This window comes from Pleuronectes platessa, chromosome 12 (assembly GCF_947347685.1).
Source record: "Pleuronectes platessa chromosome 12, fPlePla1.1, whole genome shotgun sequence".
Classification (NCBI taxonomy): domain Eukaryota; kingdom Metazoa; phylum Chordata; class Actinopteri; order Pleuronectiformes; family Pleuronectidae; genus Pleuronectes; species Pleuronectes platessa.
In genome coordinates this window covers 13,630,484-13,652,083 of record NC_070637.1, presented here as the reverse complement: position 1 = coordinate 13,652,083, position 21,600 = coordinate 13,630,484, and the positions used below count along the sequence as shown (strand labels likewise).

Here is a 21,600-nt window from a genome sequence, read left to right as displayed (position 1 = left end):
AACTAAAACCTGGTCGGAAGTTAGTAGCAAAGTATTGAACTGTGATGGGTGCATGATCAATGCGGTGATATCTGGCAACCGAGCCGGGTGCACTATTCTTCTTGTCACACACACAGATGATGCACTTCACTTGGATTTGAACACTCCCCTAAATGCACATGCTTCATGCACTTTAGGCCTTGCACTCACATCATTAAATGAGAGCCCAGGTTCTCTGAATAGAGCTGTGATTTATATGGTATGCACTTGCTCGAATTGCAGCATTGCACATTAAAAGAGCTTTGGTTGGTTAATTTCTTATGTTTAAAATAAAAGTTTAACTCGCCCTACGGCAAATTAAACCAGAATATTATTTTAGATCATCACGACTGAGAACTTTTACTTCTGTCAAAAAGGATCAAGGATTAATTAGTGTCATTCCAAGGCCTACTTGACACTAGAATGACACTCAGAGAGCACACCTCGGCCAAGGTCCAACAGACCTCTTCAATTCAATCAAGCTGCACCAAATTAGAATCCTTTTGTTTTATTAAGATCCATTTCACTGGGAAAATGGTAAATCTCAAAGAATGTAATGTTAAACTAAATAAATCTGATTCGCCCCTTAATCTGGAGCCACAGTAAAATGTAATAGTATCTTCCCTAACCCATATCACATCATGGTGATCTATCCAGTAGCTTATGAAATCTTGCTTACAAACCAACTAACAAACAGACAAGGGGGAGAACAACCTCCTTGGTGGAGGTACTGAAAGGGAATGAAATTCAGTCCTAGTTCACGTTATAATAATAATAAAAGAATCACAACATAAAATAGTATTAAAAAAAAAATAGGAGAATAAATATATCTATATGAAGTATAAAGTGAGCAGTGTACGACAATATGAAATGTAAAAATGTAAAAGACACAAAAATCAGTGCCAGCGTCATCAACAGCAGCACAGTGTGAAGTGAGGAAGCAGAAGTATCAGTGTCAAGCACGGCAGCACTGACCTGATGTGTGGGGGGGATAGTAAGAATAATAGCAGCAGTTTAGTGTGAGATGCAGAATTTTCTAGTCTCACAGCATCTGGGACGAAGCTGTTCCACAGCCTGGTGCTTCTGGCCTCAATGCTGCGCAGCCTCCTGCCTGATGGGAGGGGAGCTCACAGTCCGCTAGCGAGGGTGGCTATAGTCCCTCATGACGCAGGACGCCCTTTTACTGCCCCTGCTGTTGTAAATGTCACTGATGTTGTCAGTGATTCACTGTGCAGTCCTCACAGTCTGCTGCAGTGCCCGTCTATCTGCAGCAGAGCAGTCACCGTAGGACATGGTCACGCAAGGAGTGAGGATCCACTCTGCCACACAGCCCTGTTAGGAAATGATGACTGAGGTGCCACGAGCCGCACAGCTCAGCCTCCTCAAGAAGAAGAGGCGTTTCTGGGCGTTCTTCAATATAAACATGAGTTTGTTGATGCTCCAGGTGAAGGTATCAGAGATGTGCAACACCATGTGTTCATAATAAGACACCATCTCAACAGCAGCTCCCTCTATGTGGAGGGGAGAGGTAGTGGTCCATCATCGTCTTTTTTGTTTTCTTTACTTTTGCACCAGTTATTCAGCCTTCTGCCTGCATACGGACGCATTGCTGCAAATGCTGCGTCGTCTCTGAACTTCACAATGATTCCTCAAATACTTGACTGGGTAGCTGTAGGTCAGCAGTGTGGAACCGGCTTTGAGAAATGATGGGGGAAAGAGGAGATGTTTTGGATTCTAACAGACTGGGCCCATTAGTTAACAAGTCCAACATCCAGCTGCACAAGGATGACTTCAGTGGAAACACTGTCAGTTTGTCTGTCAGGCGTTTGAAGGAAGAGGGCATTCATTTACTCTCAGTAACACTGATATCCAGCTTTGCCCAGAAGAAATGTTCCCTTTTCATAGAGCTTGCATTTCATTCCACAACGGCTGATAGGAGTTGCTTTAGATTTGGCACAATGGTTAATATATGATGAACTGTGTAGATGTAGTTGGTCAAGGGTCAAGGGTCAAGGGTCAAGGTCAGCGCTAACCCGCTACTTACAACCTCGATATATTAGAAAAGTCTGGAGGGGATGTTATTACATTTGGCATCACATCCTGCATTCAGCGATGAACTGATGAGAATGTGGAGCTCAATGGTCAGAGGTGGCACTGTGATCTAAAAAAGATGGAGGTCAAACACCATCTCAAAAATCCATATGATTATTATTGCTAAAATACCCTATTAAATTCCTCCATAGTCTAACATGACATATTGCGGTCTGTACACACATGGATGTAAACTATTTGGAAGAGTCAAGTCATATAGTATTGTTTTGAAATCAGAAAAAAAGTGATTTCAGGAGAATGGGAAGTATTTGTCTATAAGATATGTTTCTAAATAATAATAATAATAATAATACACCGAAAATTCTTGAAGACACATTTTTATGAATAAAATAAAAGCTCAATTAGTAAGTAGAAACTGTTAAGTAGAGAAGTTAACATAACTGACTGGCTTTGTAATGATTGATACTAAAATTCAACGTCCTCAGCGCTAGCTCCCTTAACTAGCAGTAAAAGACAAAGTTGAATTGCTGGCAGAGTTTCAATTATTCTTTAAATGGTGATAATTTAACGTTCCTAAAGCCTACCACATTGTAATGGCTATTTATGCCAAAGAATATAAGATAACGTTTTTACAGTGTGGACACTGATCACCTCTCTTTCATGGACCATTATTCTGTGAGAGAGAGATTACTTTGATCACAGGAATTGTACTATGGGGAGAAATGGTGATGAAAGAGACTTAGTGACACAGTATATTAGCTGAGTTACATTAACCCCCAAATAATTAATCAGAATACATTACGTTATATACCATATTAATACAAGTCTGGTAAATGTCACCTCTATATTCTAATCTATATGCTTCTGTCACAGTATTTTAGCCAGGAGGACTTATTTTTTAATCGTAGTTCGACACTCAACTCTGAAATAAATTACTGTTACTAAAATGGTAGAATAATAATATACCATTATGAAGCGAGGGAGTGAGTGGGTTTCGCATGAACAAATATGTATATAGATAGTTCATTTGAATGGGAGTATGTATTTATCGGTGTAGGTCCAAAGGCTGCGGCACATTATGGCATATATCACTATACTAAAAGATAGAAAAAGGTCAGTGGTATTCACATACATCTGCCAGGGCATCTGGTTTTATAAATTGAGCTCCATCTACGAAAACTCATATTTCTCCCTCCTCCATAAAAGAGAATAATCACTTACGCGGTCAGGCTCTCCCCCAACACATCTCTGGCAACGAGCATCCTCAACACATCTTTTTCAATATCATATTAGGTGTGTGTCGGCTCTCTTGTTGGCACGGCTTCACAGCAGCTCATTAACCAACTGTTTGGTAGGACACAATCTCAATCTTGTGGAAGGTGAAGGCTCATGCTGCATGCCATGCAAACAAAGGGGTTTGTTCTCCATCTGGCCGGCAACATCTCTGGGGATATTCTGAGCCATGGAGACCAATTGGTTTTTGCATGTGAAGGGACCACACAATGCTTCTGAAGCAAGTCATCATACTGAGCGAATCGTAGTCTATTACCCTTGTAATAGACTACAGGCATAATTGTTATCCCCTTGTCATATAACCCACACAAACTGGGAAAATGATTACGATGTAGTACCAAATACCTAAATTCATTAGATTTCTCAAGAGTTAAGTATTTGAAATACTTTGTTTTCCTTCAACATTGCATGTGACACTGTGAATGAATGTGGCACTCACACAAAACTGCAATAACCTGAACCCAGGAGTAACTCTAATCAGATTCATTTTCCCCTGACCTTCTAATTTCAACTAAAATAACTGAATTTAAAGGTCCATGTTGTTTTTTGTTTCACTTAGTTGCCTTGCTACTAATCCTCTTAAAATAAAACCAGCAGCAGAAAATGCAGCTATTTTATATCCTACAGAGTAAAATAGGTGGTAAATACAATTATATGCTATATCTTTTCAAAAAATACGAGGACAGATAAATCAAGTTTCAGCTTTGTTATATTGCATTAAAATTCTCGATTGACCTACGTGTTTAGACTTTTGGTTTGAGTATTAGCTGAAATACACGTTACAGTTTACAAACCGGTGTCTGTGCAAACTGCAGCAAAGTGAGCAAGGACACCCCCGCCTATAGATTGAGTGCAGAGCTCAGAATGACCTATTACTCTGCCATAATGTGTGTTGAGCGATGCAATGCATGTTTGTTTCATTTGTTGTGGTTGTCGGCCGGTAACCTTCGCCCCAACCTCTGCCCCGACTCTTCCATTTTCAGGTTGCTCTTCTATCAGCCTTGGCACTCCCTGCTGAGGCTGCTCATTAAGGGGAAAGTGGAACATCTGTGCTGGTCAAGCCTGATGACTGGGCCTCCTGGCCACAGCCAGAGCGGAGAGTCATCGCTCGGAAGAACAGAAACTTCCTCCAGGAGTCGGCTACCATCAGCCGAAGATAACCGCTTCCCTTCTATTTTCCTTTTCAGAAGATGCTTTCATCTGGTTCTGGTTTTATTCTGGCCTCCAGGTTCTCATAGTACACCTTTGTAGACAAAACTCATTTCCATTGTGTCAGTGTTTTACAAACCACTTTCATGCTTACTCCCAGTGGGCAACCCCCAAATAGCTGCCTTTTAGTTCCTCTGAACACTGAAACTATGAAATCACCCTTTTTGTGACACTATATTATAGTCTACTAAATTATTTTGGGAAACCGATGACTGTATATTTATTGAGTCTCTACTGAAAGAGAAAGCTGATCATTAAACCCACCGCTGAAGAGCTTATCTTTTATAAAAGAAAAAAATAGATATTGGCTTAAGACTTCCATAAAAATGTGACAGTGGCCATCCACTTTCTAAGTTATCATTATTGTCTCCAGGGTATTTTCACACAATATACTATTTCCTCTGAAGAATCTCAGCACATGACCAGAAACCTAGATAATAAAATATCGAAAAAACGATTTAAAGCAATCGAAAAATAATAGTAAAAGTAAGTATAGTGAGGTGTTATTTCCCTCATTGGTACAACTACGACTGTATTGTACTATGTTTATTTCAATAAGCATATTACCATTTTAGATGATGCTTTTATCCGTGTCAATTTGTTTCTTGGTTGGTGTGTATCTAAAAAAAAAATGTACATGACTATATCAGCCTTTGCTAACATTTTTACATTCACATACAATACATTATATCATTTTGATAGATATCACCTACATTTGTGTATAAGAAACATTGGATGGGACATTTTCCATTTAAATGTCGACCCAGATGATTATCAAGCTCTAATATAAACATTTTAATATCAGTTTGTATAAGCCCCTGCAGTGAGTGCTTGGCAGTACTAATGACCTTCCACTTTGGATAACCTTAATCTTGATGAGTGAGAATTTGTAACAGACATCTTACACTGCATTTTAGAGTTGGCAGCATCAGAATGGTACATGAGTATTAGACGACAACTAGGAAAAGTGCAGACTACATAAGACAGCTATAGCTGAACTGATCTTAAAAAAGGTACAGAACCAGCTACTGAAAGAGAGAGGGAGGTTGCTGAAGATTTGAATGAAAATGTTGACTGTTTACTAAAGAGACATTCATCTTCCTAGTGCAGTTGTGAGGAAGGTCACCGATTTCATTTAGACTGCACAACTATCTCAGCGCACGAAGAGCAAGGACAGTCAGACAGAGAGACTCCAAACCCAGCAAAACCAAGAACACAGAAGAACCTATTTGGAGGCAAAGAAGAGATCATTCCCAGATAGGTAAAGAATCTACCTGGCCAGAGAGAGATGTCCTTGACAAACGATTAAACTCTGCTTTCACTTTTTTTTTACCAACTGTTGACTTCTGAGCAACAGAATCAGCCATGATGAAAATGTACTTGATGGAAACGGAGGGCAGAAGAGCTCAAGTAAAAGGTATCGTCTGCCTTTTCCAAAACAAAAGCAACCCTTTAATGTCAGGGAATGTGTGACAAATACATTTTTCACATTGTTCGTATTGACCAAGGTTGAGAGCTCTGGATGGCGAGGCCTCTGGAAGCTAGAAGAAGAAGACCTTTCAAGTTTTGTGCCAAGTTGCCATTCTGTCTTTGGCATCTTGATACCTTGTGATAAGTTGTGCCTTGAGACAGTATCCATTCTCAAGAAGATAATAACAATCCTGATCATCTGTTCACTCAGTTTGTTGCATACTGCTTCTTTTGTATTTCAAGCTGTTTGGTTTGACTGTTTGCATGTGCGTTAAGAGGAAGAATCTTCTCCGTCCACAGATCTTTGTTGTAATAAACTCATATTCAAGTAAGAACAACAGAAGCTATTAGGTTATTAGTTTATTCCCCACTGTGGACAACAATCAGACATTCATCCATCTTCTATCAAACATTTGTGCAGAATTGTTTTTCTTCATCAATCACCATCCAAGGAAGGATGGTGGCAATGTCACTGAGCCGAAAGTCTTCAGCTTGCTACCGGTAAATACAGGTAGATGTACAGTGGTTCCAAACACAATGGAATACTACTGCTCAATGCCACCAATGAGTGTTTACAAGGAAAATGCCCATAGAGTGTTGACAACAGCTACATAGGAAGAAAACCCTTAACCATGACCTCACTTGTATCCTGGTGAGTCCATGTCAAGCATGTACAGACATAAGCCTGCTTGAGCCATGAGCTCACCAGTAACTCTGTGGTCAACCTCTACATCAAACAAGTACAAAGCAGCGCCCTGAACTCCAAAGAGGAACAGCACAGAGCCACTGGTTCACAGATGGGGATGAGGCCTCCATGGAATACATTAACTGGACGTCAGGATCGATTGCTTGCCTTCCGTGGACTAATCTTTACACACTGACAAAGACAGGAGCCTCTATTTTTGAGTGTACAGGTTCCAACACCTTCACTCGGATTCCACCAACAATTTTAACATAAGCTGGGAGATATAAGGGCCCTGCATGGTTTGTCAACAAGTGTCCATGCCCCAAGAAATGTTGCAAACACAACTGAAAGATGCACTTAAAGCTTGTGGCTGCCTTTAAAGAAACCTTTTTAAAAACAGCCACAAGATCCGTCGAGAGCAAACACACAATGAGGGTGAGGAAAAGGATAATAGAAGCAAGCTCATATTTGTAGTGTGTGCAGTATCAGAGAAACACAGAAGGGGGATTCAACAGCCACTGCTACCCTGTGTCGCCCTAGATTCAAGTCTGCTTGAAGAACTTTATCCTGGATGACTGACAATCTATGGCTAACTCAACATACATCTATATTGTGTAAATGATCCAACACCATGTCTAAAAAAACAGGAAAGAGTGCCAACATCATGCTCCTACTGCACCTCAATTACACCATCGACCCTGAGGCATGTTTTTACAATGGTGCAGCTGTAACAATGTCCAACTCAGTGCATCTGTAAGAGCACATTCTGGCCCGGTTTCTGAGTTAGCTGCAGTGGAAATGTGTATCATGCCGCATTTGGGATTTTAGATACTGGATTCTCATGTAGTTAAACTGGGCTCACAAGCTTGTTTTGAGTAAATTTTTTTTTTTTGCAGCAATCATACAATCCAGGTCTTTCCCTGAGACACGATTTAGGTCAAATAAATACTCAAGATCCCTCTATGTAATTTGTTTCATTTAACTACCCTGCATGTTTTCCACACAACTTGCAAACCAGAGAATACAAACAACTGAAAGTCACATGGAAAAAGGGTATTTGGTGTTGACTTTCTAACAAATCAACCTTGGTAGCGTTCACTGTGCTGTGTCCATCTTGAGTGTGTGGGATGAGATTTGCTTACGGCGGTAAATCTGGCAGACCCAGGCAGACAAATTCTAATTTAATTAGGTCTGGGAATAATGTAAGGCCTACACAATTTCCTTGACAAATAACCTACAGTGAATGGTAAATAACAAGTCTGTAAAATTGTAACTTGGGACGAAGCCATCGGTTGTATAACAGCTCTGTGTTTGTTGAGTACGAGCTATGTAGGATGGATTTATGGTGAATAACAATAGAGAGTAGTGAGTCAAAATCATTGTGTGAAGTAAAAACGACCCAGCCCACGCAAAGCTCTCGGTGTAATGTATGCAGCCAGCACCTAATTTCCTATTCCTCTCCAAGGAAGCCTTCTGAAACTAACTCAGCCGCTCTATTTATATCTGGCAACATCTTTTCATCTCTGTGCTGATAGAGCCATTAGATACAGCACAACCCTATAGCATCTTGACCTGAACACTAATAAGAATGTTAAAACACTCTATCCCTCATATTTGCTCTTGAGCTCACTGATAAACTTCCCAACAGGTCATTTTAACTAAGTAAGTGGTCAATTTCCCTGCTCCGTTATGAGCATGTTGCTTTATTCATGAGCTGACAGAGCTTGTGAACGTAACATGAAACAGATACATGAATTTCAGATGTGCATGAGTTATTTATGAGCATGTGTGCTAAATATCTAAAGGAGGGAAACATTTAAGGATTTAAAATTTGCAGGAATTAGATTTAATATTTTACCACCCACTATTGCTTTCAAATGTAGAGTTCATATGCTAGTATGGATTCCAACTGAAGTTTTGGTCACAAGAGACAGACGTATTTAGTCAGTCCAGAGAAACCCACAATCCAAGCTATATTAAACAATTTGGTAAATTTGGTAAAATATGGATATTCATGCACAAGCTGAGCATATGAACAGACACAGAAGAAATCCAATTTGCAGGACAATGTCTTGTTATTTTCATTGATTGGTTCCTAATCGCTTCCACTGTTAAAACTTGTTGATCCATTGTCAGAGACTTAACTCTGAGTTCACCTCAATGAAGCATCATATTATAATCTTTCAATAGCTAATTTTTCACATGGTTCATCCCAAGACAGCAGGAATGAACTCAAACACAATACAGAGGTTCATTGAAATCAGGTTCTGTGTGTAAGGAAATCCGTTGGAAGGTATGGCCTCAAAATTCAAACGCTCAAAATATAAAAATGATTAACTGTTGTTGGTGTAACCTGTGTGCTTAGTGTTGAAAGAAAAGGTGGAGAGGGATGATTGCTAATATATTTACCAACATGCAATATGCAATGAACAATATTTGAACAGAAAAAATCCAAACACCAAAAAGGTTTTGGACAAACAAAACATGGTGTCCTCCATAGAGAGGACCCGCTTACAATGCAAATATAAAGATCCCAATCCGGGGTGAAAAAACAACAATCACAATTAAGATGAAACACACCAGGGAAAACAGCAATAGGATTCTTTTATATTTTAATTCTACCCATAGATCCCTTTCACCTAAATGTTACATACTGAGCCTTTAAATTATTAGAAGGGTAGATTTTGCAAAGGCACTGTTTCTATATAAAAAATAAAAGCGTTACAAATATAGTACACAGTGACTGCACATTGTACAGTAATCTGCACAATAGCAGCACATTTTCAAAGGACAGTTTCAAGAATGCATCCCACCCTCCTTAACCCATGACCAGCCAATGATCAGAGACAGGATGATTGAACCCCTGATCTCATTTGTTGTATGAATCAGTCAATTTAAATCATCCCTGCAAGGTTTATCCTGCATAGAGAATTGCGAGGCACATCCGCCCCCACCCTCTGATGGTTAAGTACCACCCCCGTCTAATTTGAGTCCAGGAAAAACCCTGTTACTATGATATGTATAACATTTATTCTGCATCAGAAGGACAGTTCAACACTTGATTAATGCACAAGAAAACACCATTCATCGTTTTCGGTTGATAAAGTTACTTTTTGGAGAACCTCATACGTTTCAGAGAAGAGATACAAATGATGCACACTTAACTGTGACAGGGAAATTTCTCATGTTGCGAAAAAACCCTGATCTACGATGTATATGTTTAACTTGTAATTTTTCAATTGTGTGTTCTCTCTGTAATTTTTTCAAAGTGCCATCTATATACAGCGAGCTATTGAGGAAAACGGTGCAGTTATACACCTGAAAGTGGGCTAAAACAGAAAGCACTATATAAGCAGCGGGAGCACGAAGCTGTGGCGGTGTGTTCACTCACCAGCTGGGCATCTGCAGGAGGCTGTTCCATTGGAGCGTGTCAGGCAGGTGGAGTCGTGCCGGCACGGACTGTGGAGGGGGTCGCAGGGGTCATAAGGCTCGTTGCACAAGGGGCCACTGAAGAAGGGGAGACAGGTGCAGGAGAACTCCCCAGGTAAGTCTGACTCCTGACACTGAGCTCCATTTAGACAGGGCCCGGAATCACACTCATTCACATCCTCCGCACAGTCCACACCTGTCCAGCCCAGTGAGCACAAACACCTTGGATACACAGCAGAGAGGAGATACGGCACTGCAGAGGTCCTTTTTGGGCACAATTTGAAATGAATCCCTAAATAAATAAACAAACGTATTCAGTGGTTTTCTCAGGGTTAGGGGGTGTCACATTCTCTCTGAGACCGTGACACTAAAAATAGATAAAACAGCAGCGCTGGAGGGGGTGCTTCAGATATTCTACCAGAATCTACCAGAATTCAGACCATCCACACGTCACATTTGTCCGAGTGCAAGGACACTGCGATAGGATACAGGAATCGACACGCAGCTCCAGGATCTTTGTGTGAGAGGGAGCGGGGGGGAATGTACAGGTTATTTGTACCAGTGGTCAGAGCGGCTTCTAATTCTGGACAGCTGAATGTAGGACACGCTAGGTTAGAGCATTGAGTGGGGATTAAATGGAAATGTATGCAAGCTAGACAAAGACACAGAGAGGAAGAGGAACAGACACTGAGTTCACCCTGCGAGCCTCAGTGCTCAATTCAGATTTAATTCTAGATCAGATATTTTTTTGTGTAGCTGTTCACATTATCCTGTCAAATGTGGCAAGTACCAGACTTAAACCTGAACTGGTTATGGCCCTGATGTGACGTCACACACAGCACGTTGTGTATGGAAATGAACCAGGGGAAGAATGTCGACCTGGAATAACGTAAAAGACACATTGAATTCCGATATGCTTCACACAGCTGTTCAGACTGAAGTCGTGTTTTAAAGAAAAAAAATCAGATCTGTATCTGATTTCGGACGACATATGGAAGTGGCCCAAATCTAATTTGAAAAGATCCGATTCCGTGTGGTTTGTGCTGTTCACACTGGCATTAAACAATCAGATCTGGGTCACATAGCAGGTGGGGCGGGGGTCTGATGCGGGCCTGCTGTATGAACATAGTGAGAGAGAGAGAGAGAGAGAGTGTGTGAGTCTTAAGTATCTCCTCTTCAAGCAGATTGACTATTCCACTTGGTGGCAGTGAGTGCCTGAGCACTATCAACCACGCCACCTCACATTCCTCTCCATCCACCCCCCGCCCGGACTTTTCCACCTGAAGCAGGTTTAAGTCCCCCCCCAGCGGGTGGGTAGGTGGGCGGGCGGCTGGGGGGGGGGGAGTGGGCATTAGCTGAAGCAGATACACCAGCTTTTCCCTCCAATGAGTCACGGATCCCCTGAAACCTTTTCATGCTGTGAGCAATTGATTGACTCATTTGTTTTACCTGCCATCTGCAATTCATTATCTCCACTGCCAGTAGAAGGACATATTGCCTTCTCCTCGAAACAGCTTCTTTTTTTTACCTGCATTTATCAAGTGCACCTTGCAAGGACGGTGCCCTAGAGCCCGGCTCGCGCACCTACCTGTAGCCGTTGAGGAGATCCGTGCAGGTGGCGTTGTTTTTGCAGGGCCGTGACAAACATTCATCTATTTCCTGTTGGCAGTGCGGCCCCTCCCAGCCGGAATGGCACATGCACTCATAGCTCTGCAATATGAACAGAAGAAGGGAAGCAGAGATTGACACTGAAAGAGAGGGACAGTCATGTTAGGTGAAGTCTAGTATTTTTAGTAGAAATAAAACACACTGTCTATACACTGCGCTTATGGAAGCTGCTAATTGAGTTGTTATGGAGCATTCTGCCTCTTACCTGTTTACTTATTTATACCTTTTGCCTTTGAGAGAATAAATGGAGCAACACTTGATATTCTTGAAAACATTTATCATAAATTCTCTGAAAATCTGCAGAATAAAACCACCCACACACAAAAAGATCTTTCCAGTGGAAAATCTGTTTAAACTGTGGAGTCGTGTTTGTCTTCAATTTCCACAATACTACTATGCAGATGTATTCCTCCTACCACCTCCACTCTGGATAGCATGTATAACATGGTACAAGCCTTTCTAATCAGTCCTGCAATATTAACACTGCATATTTATTTCACAAGTAAATAAGCATATGTCAGGAAACAGCCAGTGAATGCGTTAGTTCTACTATACATTATGAAAGTTTTATGTGTATTTATATACAGCTCCTGCCTTTGCTCCTCTTTCAAAACACTGTGCAGATCACGTCCTTTATTTCATCACTGCAGTCTGCGTTATGCCAATTACTCTTGACACGAGAGATAAATGGTCTGTTGTCTATTACTTTCCAAAGTACCAGTTTAAGTCAGATTCCTCTTTGCATACAGGATGAAGACAGTTGCATGGTCAAGGGCTTTTCAGGATTCCTCAATGCCAGCATTCCTTCTAAAAGGTCCTGGGTTGCGGCTGGTTAAACGCATGCTAATCTGTACTTCCTACACTGGCAGGGAGCCGTTAAACTTTGTCTGATATAATTTGTACACAGTGGGGCCCTATGGTGGCGGTGGGGGGGTAAACGCCGTCATCTCTTGATAAATTAGATACCTCCATGAGACTCCAGATTCCTTACCCCTGGCAATAGAACATAATCTAATTTTGTTGCTGCTAAGTCACCTTCAGGGACCACGATCCTCCAGAATAAGGTAAAGCTTGGTGGGACACAGTGTTCAGAGAGAGGAATAGATGCACTGTAAACAGGACTGTAGTGTGAATGGGTTTCCAAAGACTGGCCCAATTTGAATAAAACTAAAAGCTGAGGTTGATGGTGAGAAAAGTGCAAGTACAGAAACATTGGTTGAATGTAAGTGGCCTCCGATCACACCTCATTCTTTTCTTATGCAGCATCCTTTTGTCTTTGGTATTAGAGCCGTTTGTTTATCCTAGACAAAATGACACTGAAGTGTTCTGAACAGGACTTTATTTCATATTATATAGAGCAAAAAGGAGCATTTTCTTCTAAAGATTTTCTGAAATTGCTCTGGGACATTTTCTTGAAATCAATGTGTCCTGATAATCACCAAAAAGTATGTTAGGAAGTTTTCAGGACTGAAAGTCCATTTCATGGTTTCACGATACAAACTAAAGACTCAGCTACGTGGGCTGTGTCTGCATGCTTGTCATTGATTGGTCTGTAGATGGCAAGTCTGACATTTTACCCAAAGAAATAAACAGTCTTTCCATTTGAAAGGATGAAATGAATGAAGAGAGGTTCTGTTACACATGTGAGAGAATAAAATGTATCTCTCTAGCTTCTCATCCTTTGGCCCCTACAGGTCTCACAAAGGTTTTTTAATAAATAGATCTCATCCTCATCTCAGAGCACCCACTTATTTTATACCCGAACATTAGAGTGTGAACTACAAACTAGAAGTTATTTGAAACCCAAAGACTTTATCTATGACACATCTGTTTCACTGCTGCAATCTGTTAGCCAAAAAGCAGCTGTTGGAAAAAAGGGCCCTTGGTACTCATTGCACAGTTTGTGAGCCGCATGCAGCTCCCTGGGCCTTTTTGCGGCTGCAACAGATCAATGTTATTGGCTTAAAAAACACTTGAATAACTACAGAAGTTGAGCTGCGCCTTGAAAAAACAAAACCCTAAAAAATGCTCTTTTAAGCCCAAGTGTGCGTGTCGGTATAAACAGAAAACCTATACTCTGAAGAAGTCATTCAGAAAATCAACTCAACAGAATCAACTGACCTTGCAGCTCTAAGGCAAACGCACAACGCTGTTGTTTATTGTAAATATCCAACCAATGAAATCCAATTCAAACTGAGCTGCATTGGCGAGGACGACGGAAACTGTGGCTGATAAAATGTGCTGTAAATGTGCTGCATTGTTTTTTTAAAGAAGACAAACCGTGTTCTACGAGTGGCCGATTTCTGCACCGTTCGTCAGAGGCGTCCTAAATTCCCTGTGTGTGCCTACACAAGCTTCACATCGCTGGGAACGGCACCAGAAATGGAAAACATTCAGCAGAGGGGCTGACAGAATGTAATGTCACTTAATGCCTACACACAAATCTAACATAATGTAGAAATGTTACCCAGACCGATTCTGATACCTGGATCTGTCAAGTACCGATAAGTACTGTGTGAATACCTGTGTATTTAGAAAAGAATCTTGCGAATCATGTGTTTTCACAGTTGTACGCTTCTAACCCTGTATGATCATGCTTGCCTCAGGTCAAACCCTTTGAAAAATACCTATACGGAATGAATAACACAGAATAATATTTTTCTGTATCTTCTTTTTTTAACAGCACTGTCTTTATTCTATTATTTTTCTATTTATTTTTTAAAGCTTTTGCTAGTTTTATGTTTTTTTGTTAAATCCTGAGTCTTTGTTTTATTGCCAACGTGTTCTTATTTCATGTCTTTGATTTTAGTGTAAAGCAATTTGAGCTGTATTTTATGTATGAAAGGTGCTGTATAAATAAAATGTATTATTATATTATTTCATAATAAAAGAAACTCTTTCATTATCTTATTTAACAATCATAACTAAAAAGGAGAGAGGAAATGTAGCAATGCATAACTACCCTCGTAGCTGAAGTCTTTCATATGGTACACGACTCCGTTTTACTTGTGGGTGTTTTAAAGTGGAGTAGAAACTGTGATTCATAGGAAAAGAAAACTGCAGTTTTATCTGGGTGAAACCAATATACTTTATGGACGCGGTATTGGATCGGTACATGGATTTGGGTACTCGCCGATTCCTGACCCTGCATTTTTAGTGGTAGGAGACATTTCTGATGCTGGTGTTGGTATCAGAAATGTCTATCATCAAGGATCAAATATGATGCTATATATGATGCTTGTTATATGTAACCATCTATATCTGCATGTTAATCTGACAGACTAAAACCTTTTTAAGATGAGTAATTACTAACATGCAGACTCTTTTTAAAAGTTGGGTTAAATTTAAGATTTTTTCATTTTACATTTAATATGCACATTGTTAACTCCATTGTTTTTCTCTCCAAGTTCACTTTAGGTAATTGTTTTGAACATTAAATTTCAAGCCAAAAGGGCATAATTGGTGTTATTGTCATAATTGCAATAATTTGTCTATTAGGGGATAATGAAGTGCATTGGTTGGACAGTCTCTGTCTCTACCTTATTGCACCCAAACACCTGAAACTTTAAACATAGCAGGGTCTCCTTATGCCCAATCTCCAGATAAGACCATTAAAATGAGCCAGATACACACCTGTACACACACCTGCTTGTTGTTTCCCCTCAGTACACCCCAGAGTGATATCGGCATATTTTATTTGTTTTAATGACGCACCAGTATCCGTGTTATTGTGCAGTTGTTTGTATTTTACTGCAGCAGGAACGCTCTAAACATTAACTGCATGACAGTCATCAAAAGTAATGGGCAGCGGTACCTGGTGTGATACAGGCCCGTCAATATTTTATGAAAAACTCTTCAATGAGTTACTAACTGGGTTATTTTTAAAGCCTTTCAAAAGGCCATTATATCACTGGTTATATGCTGCCAAACCAAAACTGTGTCTACTCACCAGATGGAGGTCCTTGCAAACAGACGTGGTGCTGCACAAACTGTTCACGCAGTCGTCGATGTCTTGCTCACACCTCCGCCCGGCGTAGCCAGGACTGCAGAGGCAGTAAAAGCCGTCCACGACTGAAAGAAGATCAGTGGGACAGTTACAGCACCTTGCATCATAAATCCATTCGACTCAAGTCTCAGTGGGCCCCACATCTCAACGCAGGTAAATGCTGATTACGAGCATAAAGGATAATCACCCACTGTGATTCACTTTTTTTAATGGATAACGCTGTTAAATTAAATGTCTTCTGCTGTATCAGTCAAACCTGCTCTCGCTAAATCTATGTGACGGGCACCGCCTCCCTGCCATCACTCTGACAGAGCTGGACACACTAACCATCTTTAAATGAACCTGTCTGCCAGACGGCCACAGAGCCCCCCCGCTTTCCCGTCCGGCGTCTGTGCCACTCTTTCTCAATGAAAGCCTCAAAAGCCTCGTCATTTGTTTCCCCCAGCTCTCAACACACAGGGCCAGGGAGCCGGGGGAGAAAAAAATCAAAAAGGAGCACAACAGAGGAGAGAGTCCACTTAAGGCCATTCTTTATTCAGATGTTACAAATGTGCCAATTTCTTCTTCCATCAGAAGTTTGAATCTCCCACATCTAATCATGCATTCCTTCCTCTGTTTAATTATGAATGACGTTAAAGAGGGATGCATCATTCTGTTGCTCTAACACAACACTGGTGTACAGGCAGCCAGTGACAGAGGTAATTGCACTTCTTACAGGAGTGAATTTATTACTTCCCCAGTCAGAGTCCCAGGATTCTTCATTATCCCAAAGATTTACCACGTAATCTATGCTGTCACTCTGTCTTGGTGCGTGTAGCTGCTATTACTCTCATTAAATGCTTTAGGTCCTGTGTGGCAGCAGCATTACTCATCTCAGCCACTGTGGCTATGCAGTGCTCTCCCCGGTGGCTGGCTGGCTGCTGCCGAGCACCGGCCAATAGGTCCTCGGGGCCTGCCTCGCTAACCTAAGGCGAACTGGCCGCACTCGAGATTAGTCGGGACAGCTGGCCGAGCTCATCTGTAGCAGGGCGAATGATAGGATGCTTCCAGACAGTGATCCACTGCCATCTCTGTTTGGGTTCCGGCATGAGCCTTTCGAAACGACACTGGAAAGATGTCAGGAATGCAAACAAACGCTGAAAGGTTACTGCTACAGCTACAGTGACTACTGCTGAAGTATTTACTTATAACACCTCAGTGGAATTTGTGCAGCATCCAGTTTTTGGCTTTCATATTTAATGCTTAATAATATATAAATATATATATATATATTAAAATGAGTGACCAACTGGTGATAAAGAACTTTGAAAGTATCTTTTTGATCAATGAAGTTTTAAATTTAATTAAATATCCCCAAAAAGTTTTAACATCTTACTGGATATCTACAAAGACGTATATGTACTGTATATATTCCCGATTATATTGATTTACCATTTATCTTCCATTATTTAAATTTCAACACAACAATAATGCATAATTGATTCCCTTTCTTCAGTCGTGTTAGGAAACTAATCAAGCCTGGACCAGCAGGTAATGTCCTAGATCCTCACATCAGATGGAATAACTCCACTCTCATAAAAACCTTATTAGCTGCAGTGGTGACCCAATTGAAAACTGCCTGTCAGGCTGTAAGTGAGCAAATCAAAATCTGACATATCCACCGTGTGTGTGTGTTTATGTTTGTGTGTGCGTGTTTGTGTGTGTTTGTGTGTGTGTGTGTGTGCGTGCGTGAGAATGGAACTTTGCTTCCATCTCCAGTGTCTTTCATCAAGCACGGTGGCGAGATCGGCCGTTTCATACCATCATAGCAGAAGCCGTGAAAGCAGGGGCTCGAGCTGCACTCATCCACATTGATTTCACAGCGGGGGCCAGTGAAGCCCCGGCGACAGTGACAGCGGAATCCCGAAGGGAAATGGTCCTGATCCAACTCCTCCACACACACCGCACCGTTCTCGCAGGGATTACTGGCCTCACAGGGTAAGAACTCACAATGATGTCCTGGAGTGAGGCAAAGAAACGCACATTTAAAAAAAAAAAAATTCACTTCAATCTTCACTTCAATTTCTAGCAGATCCACAGAGGAATAGAACCGTTTTGAGGTGGAATTTAACCTGTTAGAAGTAAAAAGTGCAATTTGTCCTTTTCAGTGGCTGAACAGATTACCAAAGGCGTTAAAAAAGGCATTCTCTGTGCTGTGTGGTATTGAAAATTACCATTTGTACAGTTAAGATTTTTATGTTCCTGTTCTATCAAACTGTACAGACAAACTGGTGGCAGTATATTCAGGTGACCCAAAAAGAAGACATCTGTTAAGAAAACAAACTCCTCTCAAGCACAAAGAAGAAAGTTATGATGCCCAAACAGGGGAACAAAGACAGAGCATACATACGTAGAAACTGTCTCAACAAAGCAAGTGAAGGACACAGATCAAGAGAAGCAAAGCATGTTAAATGACCGAACACAAAGTCGCCCCAAACATGTGTCCTACCTCTTATCATTTCTGTCCAACATAGTCACAGGAGGTAAAAAGGTTGAGAATAAAAGGAATATGACATGTTCTCTATTTCCCCCACTAATTTGCAGCAGCCTGAGACCTGTGAGATACTTAAGAACCCGACAAGGTCAGAAAGTTTCACCCGGGCAGTGTCAGCGCATTAGATCGAACTTTTGGAGGAAATATTGACATTTGGTGCTTCTACTCTGATGTTCAAAGTGCTTCCTCCAGTCATAAGCTTGGCACTGAACAACATTATGATCTATCATGGACAGTTTCAGTGATTTCAATGATTGGTCCGGACATTTTTCCAGAGTTTACAAGCTTGTGTTTTATATCGAAGAAGACAATGAATTAATATTAGCTTCAGATCGTGAGGAAGACAGATGAGGGGCTGATTGGGTTTAATAACATCATTTATAAGATGAAGCCTTGACACAGCAGTGAAAATCCTCTCTTATTTTACTTTGATTCATTCTAAGTTCCCCTCCGTCTTTGACGACGTAGAGGAACCACATCCTGGCGCGACCACTACGATGCCTTACAATAGAGATGGTATTTCACGGGTAATCAGCTGGGCCTCATTTCTGCCGCACTGCCTACGGTCCTTGGTATTACAGCTGAAGAAATGTATTTTCATTTTTCATCAGCGCTCTGAGTCGCTGTCGGCCTTTGAAGTGCCTTTTTTTTTTTTGGTGTAAAGTCCGTGCGTCTCTTTCAGAAGTAATTTCCTCCTGGCCACTCGGCTTTTAAGCCTGGATTCCTGAAGTACTGCCCTGACTGCTGTTCTTCCAGGATCGTCTCACAGCCAACAAGCTCATTAGATCTGTCAGAGCGCTCCTCGGGTTCTGACAGTGGTCCTCGTTGACTGGTTGTTAGGACGACTGTGCCGAGGAAGAGTCTGTCCGGAAGAATGTTTTTTTTATATTTATCAAAGACGGACAGTTTTTTAGATCTTGTGAAATTCCACCACATGCTACCTGCTGAGTCTACACTTGGATATAGTCAAAACAGTAGATCTCTAATCATGTCCATCGGCTTGCGTTTTGTTGTAGATTTCACAGTAAATTACAATATTAATAAGAAACTGTGCTAATGTCAAAACAGATAGCAGAGAGTAACGTCATTCATTTTATTTTACCATGTGGTAAAAAAAAATAAGTACTGATTAAATTCAAATTTAATAGATTTTTTCAAAATTAAATAAACAATGTTATCCTAATACATATTAAAAACCAAATATGCCATTATAGTTGAATATAAAAGACTTATATAATATAATCAACCATATTATCAATGTGTATAAACAGTAAATTACATTAATGAATTTTAACTATTTTACCTTCAATGAACTTTAAATGATCTATGTTTAGGCAACAAACAGTGATCAAACATTGTTTTTTTCAGCATCTAACAGAACATGTGTGTGTGAATGCTTTTCACTGTTTGCTTCTTTATATTGATAAACACTGATATTGCAGTAGAGCGTCTCAGGCTTGAAGACAGATGTCACTTGTGCAGCGGAAGCGTCAATCACGTCTTCCATCTTTCTAATTACTCCGGTTTTCTTTCCTTTCACCGCAGATCGCAGACGGAGATGTGCTCGTTTTGTTGGGACATGTGAAGTGAGTTCAGACAGGTGAAAATAATACTATGTGAAGTTAATTAGCTTTGCTTTCTTCCGTCCCCTGTTCCCTCAGCGTTCATTACCTTTAAATGGAGCCACACATTGGCAGAAGTAATTACCAGGCTGGTCAATGCAGGAGGCTCCATTCTTGCAGGGAGACGAAGCGCACTCATCAATGTCGAGCTCACACCTTGTGTCTGCGGCAGAAGAGAACACAGATAGATAAATACAGGACCTCATATCGACAGGACGCTGGCGTAAACGATTGGCAGTAAAAAAATAATAACACAAATATGACAGACTATTGGGGCCATAATTATTTTGAGTTGTTATTTAATGAGAAAAAAGTTACAATATTTTGGAAATGATCAGCAAATCAGCAAACGCTGCAGTTCTAGATCCAAATATCATTGAAACTACTACAACCACTTTCAATTTTATACAAATGTGACTTGCCTCACAGTCGACCACCATCAAACATTTCTTTTTCGGAATAGACTGTTTCTTGCAAAGTTAAAAGTCCTGTGTGCCGATGAGCCAAACGATTAAGTATTTAGTTATTTGTGAAACGTAAAGTATAACTGAACAAACTGCTTCATATTCTTCATTTAAACACAGGCAAGGGGCTGATCTTCATCTATAGCCCTCTTAAATGACACACAGCCTACAATAAAAATGATATTCCTTGTATCTCCACTTCTCATTTTAACTGTCCCTACAGGGCTTCTGCAGGTTTCAACAAGTTAAATTAAATATTATTTGAGACAATAATAAATGAAATTTAAGAACCAGTCGAGCACGACAGATATGAAGGAATATTGGAGTCCCAGAATTACTCACACTTCCCCATAGCTGAAGATAAGGTGAAATAGCCCAGTTGGGAACAAGCTTAGAAATGCCCCGTTATCTCACAAACTACATGCAGAGACAGTACCAGTCGTTCCCACAGCCCACCTGAGTGTGCTGTGATATATTCTGACCCAGTGTTAGGAGACAATCAGTTATTAGTTCCATGTTGGTCTTGTTTGTAGTTTATTACTTTTTAAAGAACAGAATTAGTGTATGATGAATGTTGACAGAATGGAGACCTAACTTAAAACATCTGAGAACATGAATGTAATATTTATTATTCTCGCTCTGGACGTCGAAGGCATCACTGTGCTGCAGTGACTTCTATCAGAATAGAAGCCTGGAGTTTCTTTACTAAACACCAGCTTGTCAAAACTTCACGCTTGATACAGTCACATTAAAAGAAGCAAAGCGTTTCATCTGCCGCCGATGAACCAGCTCTTTGGTTAAAAACCCAACGCTTCAGCCAGTTATACTGTTTGTAATGCTCTGCGACTCAGGCTCTGTGGGAATTATTAGAACTTATTAGGAAACAATTCAACTGCTGTTACTATGTTTGACTTTTACAGGTTTGTTTAACCTCGAGTCATTATTCATCTTTCTTGCTTTAAACAGCCGGGGCCGTCGCACCGCATGTGGGGAAACAATTATGCCGTGAGACTTCAGAGTGAGAGCATCGCACAACTCTGCTGTTTCGATGAGCTGCCGCTGATTTGACTTTATTTGAATACATACCTGTTGTTTTCCGGCATACACGCGAGTGAGGACGCAATTTGTCTGAATGATGTTTTAATTGGCGG

At 40.7% G+C, this 21,600-nt stretch overlaps 1 protein-coding gene across 1 annotated transcript in view; it reads right to left on the bottom strand.

The window, feature by feature from the left end:
* Nucleotides 1-21,600, bottom strand: part of eys (eyes shut homolog) — a 159,696-nt gene that overhangs the window by 93,507 nt on the left and 44,589 nt on the right. The window contains exons 19-23 of the mRNA XM_053436051.1: nucleotides 20,035-20,148; nucleotides 17,631-17,828; nucleotides 15,774-15,895; nucleotides 11,745-11,866; nucleotides 10,119-10,378 (exon numbers count right to left, since the gene is read on the bottom strand). Coding sequence (XP_053292026.1) covers nucleotides 10,119-10,378; nucleotides 11,745-11,866; nucleotides 15,774-15,895; nucleotides 17,631-17,828; nucleotides 20,035-20,148 — 816 coding nt within the window. The remainder of the gene's footprint in view (nucleotides 1-10,118; nucleotides 10,379-11,744; nucleotides 11,867-15,773; nucleotides 15,896-17,630; nucleotides 17,829-20,034; nucleotides 20,149-21,600) is intronic.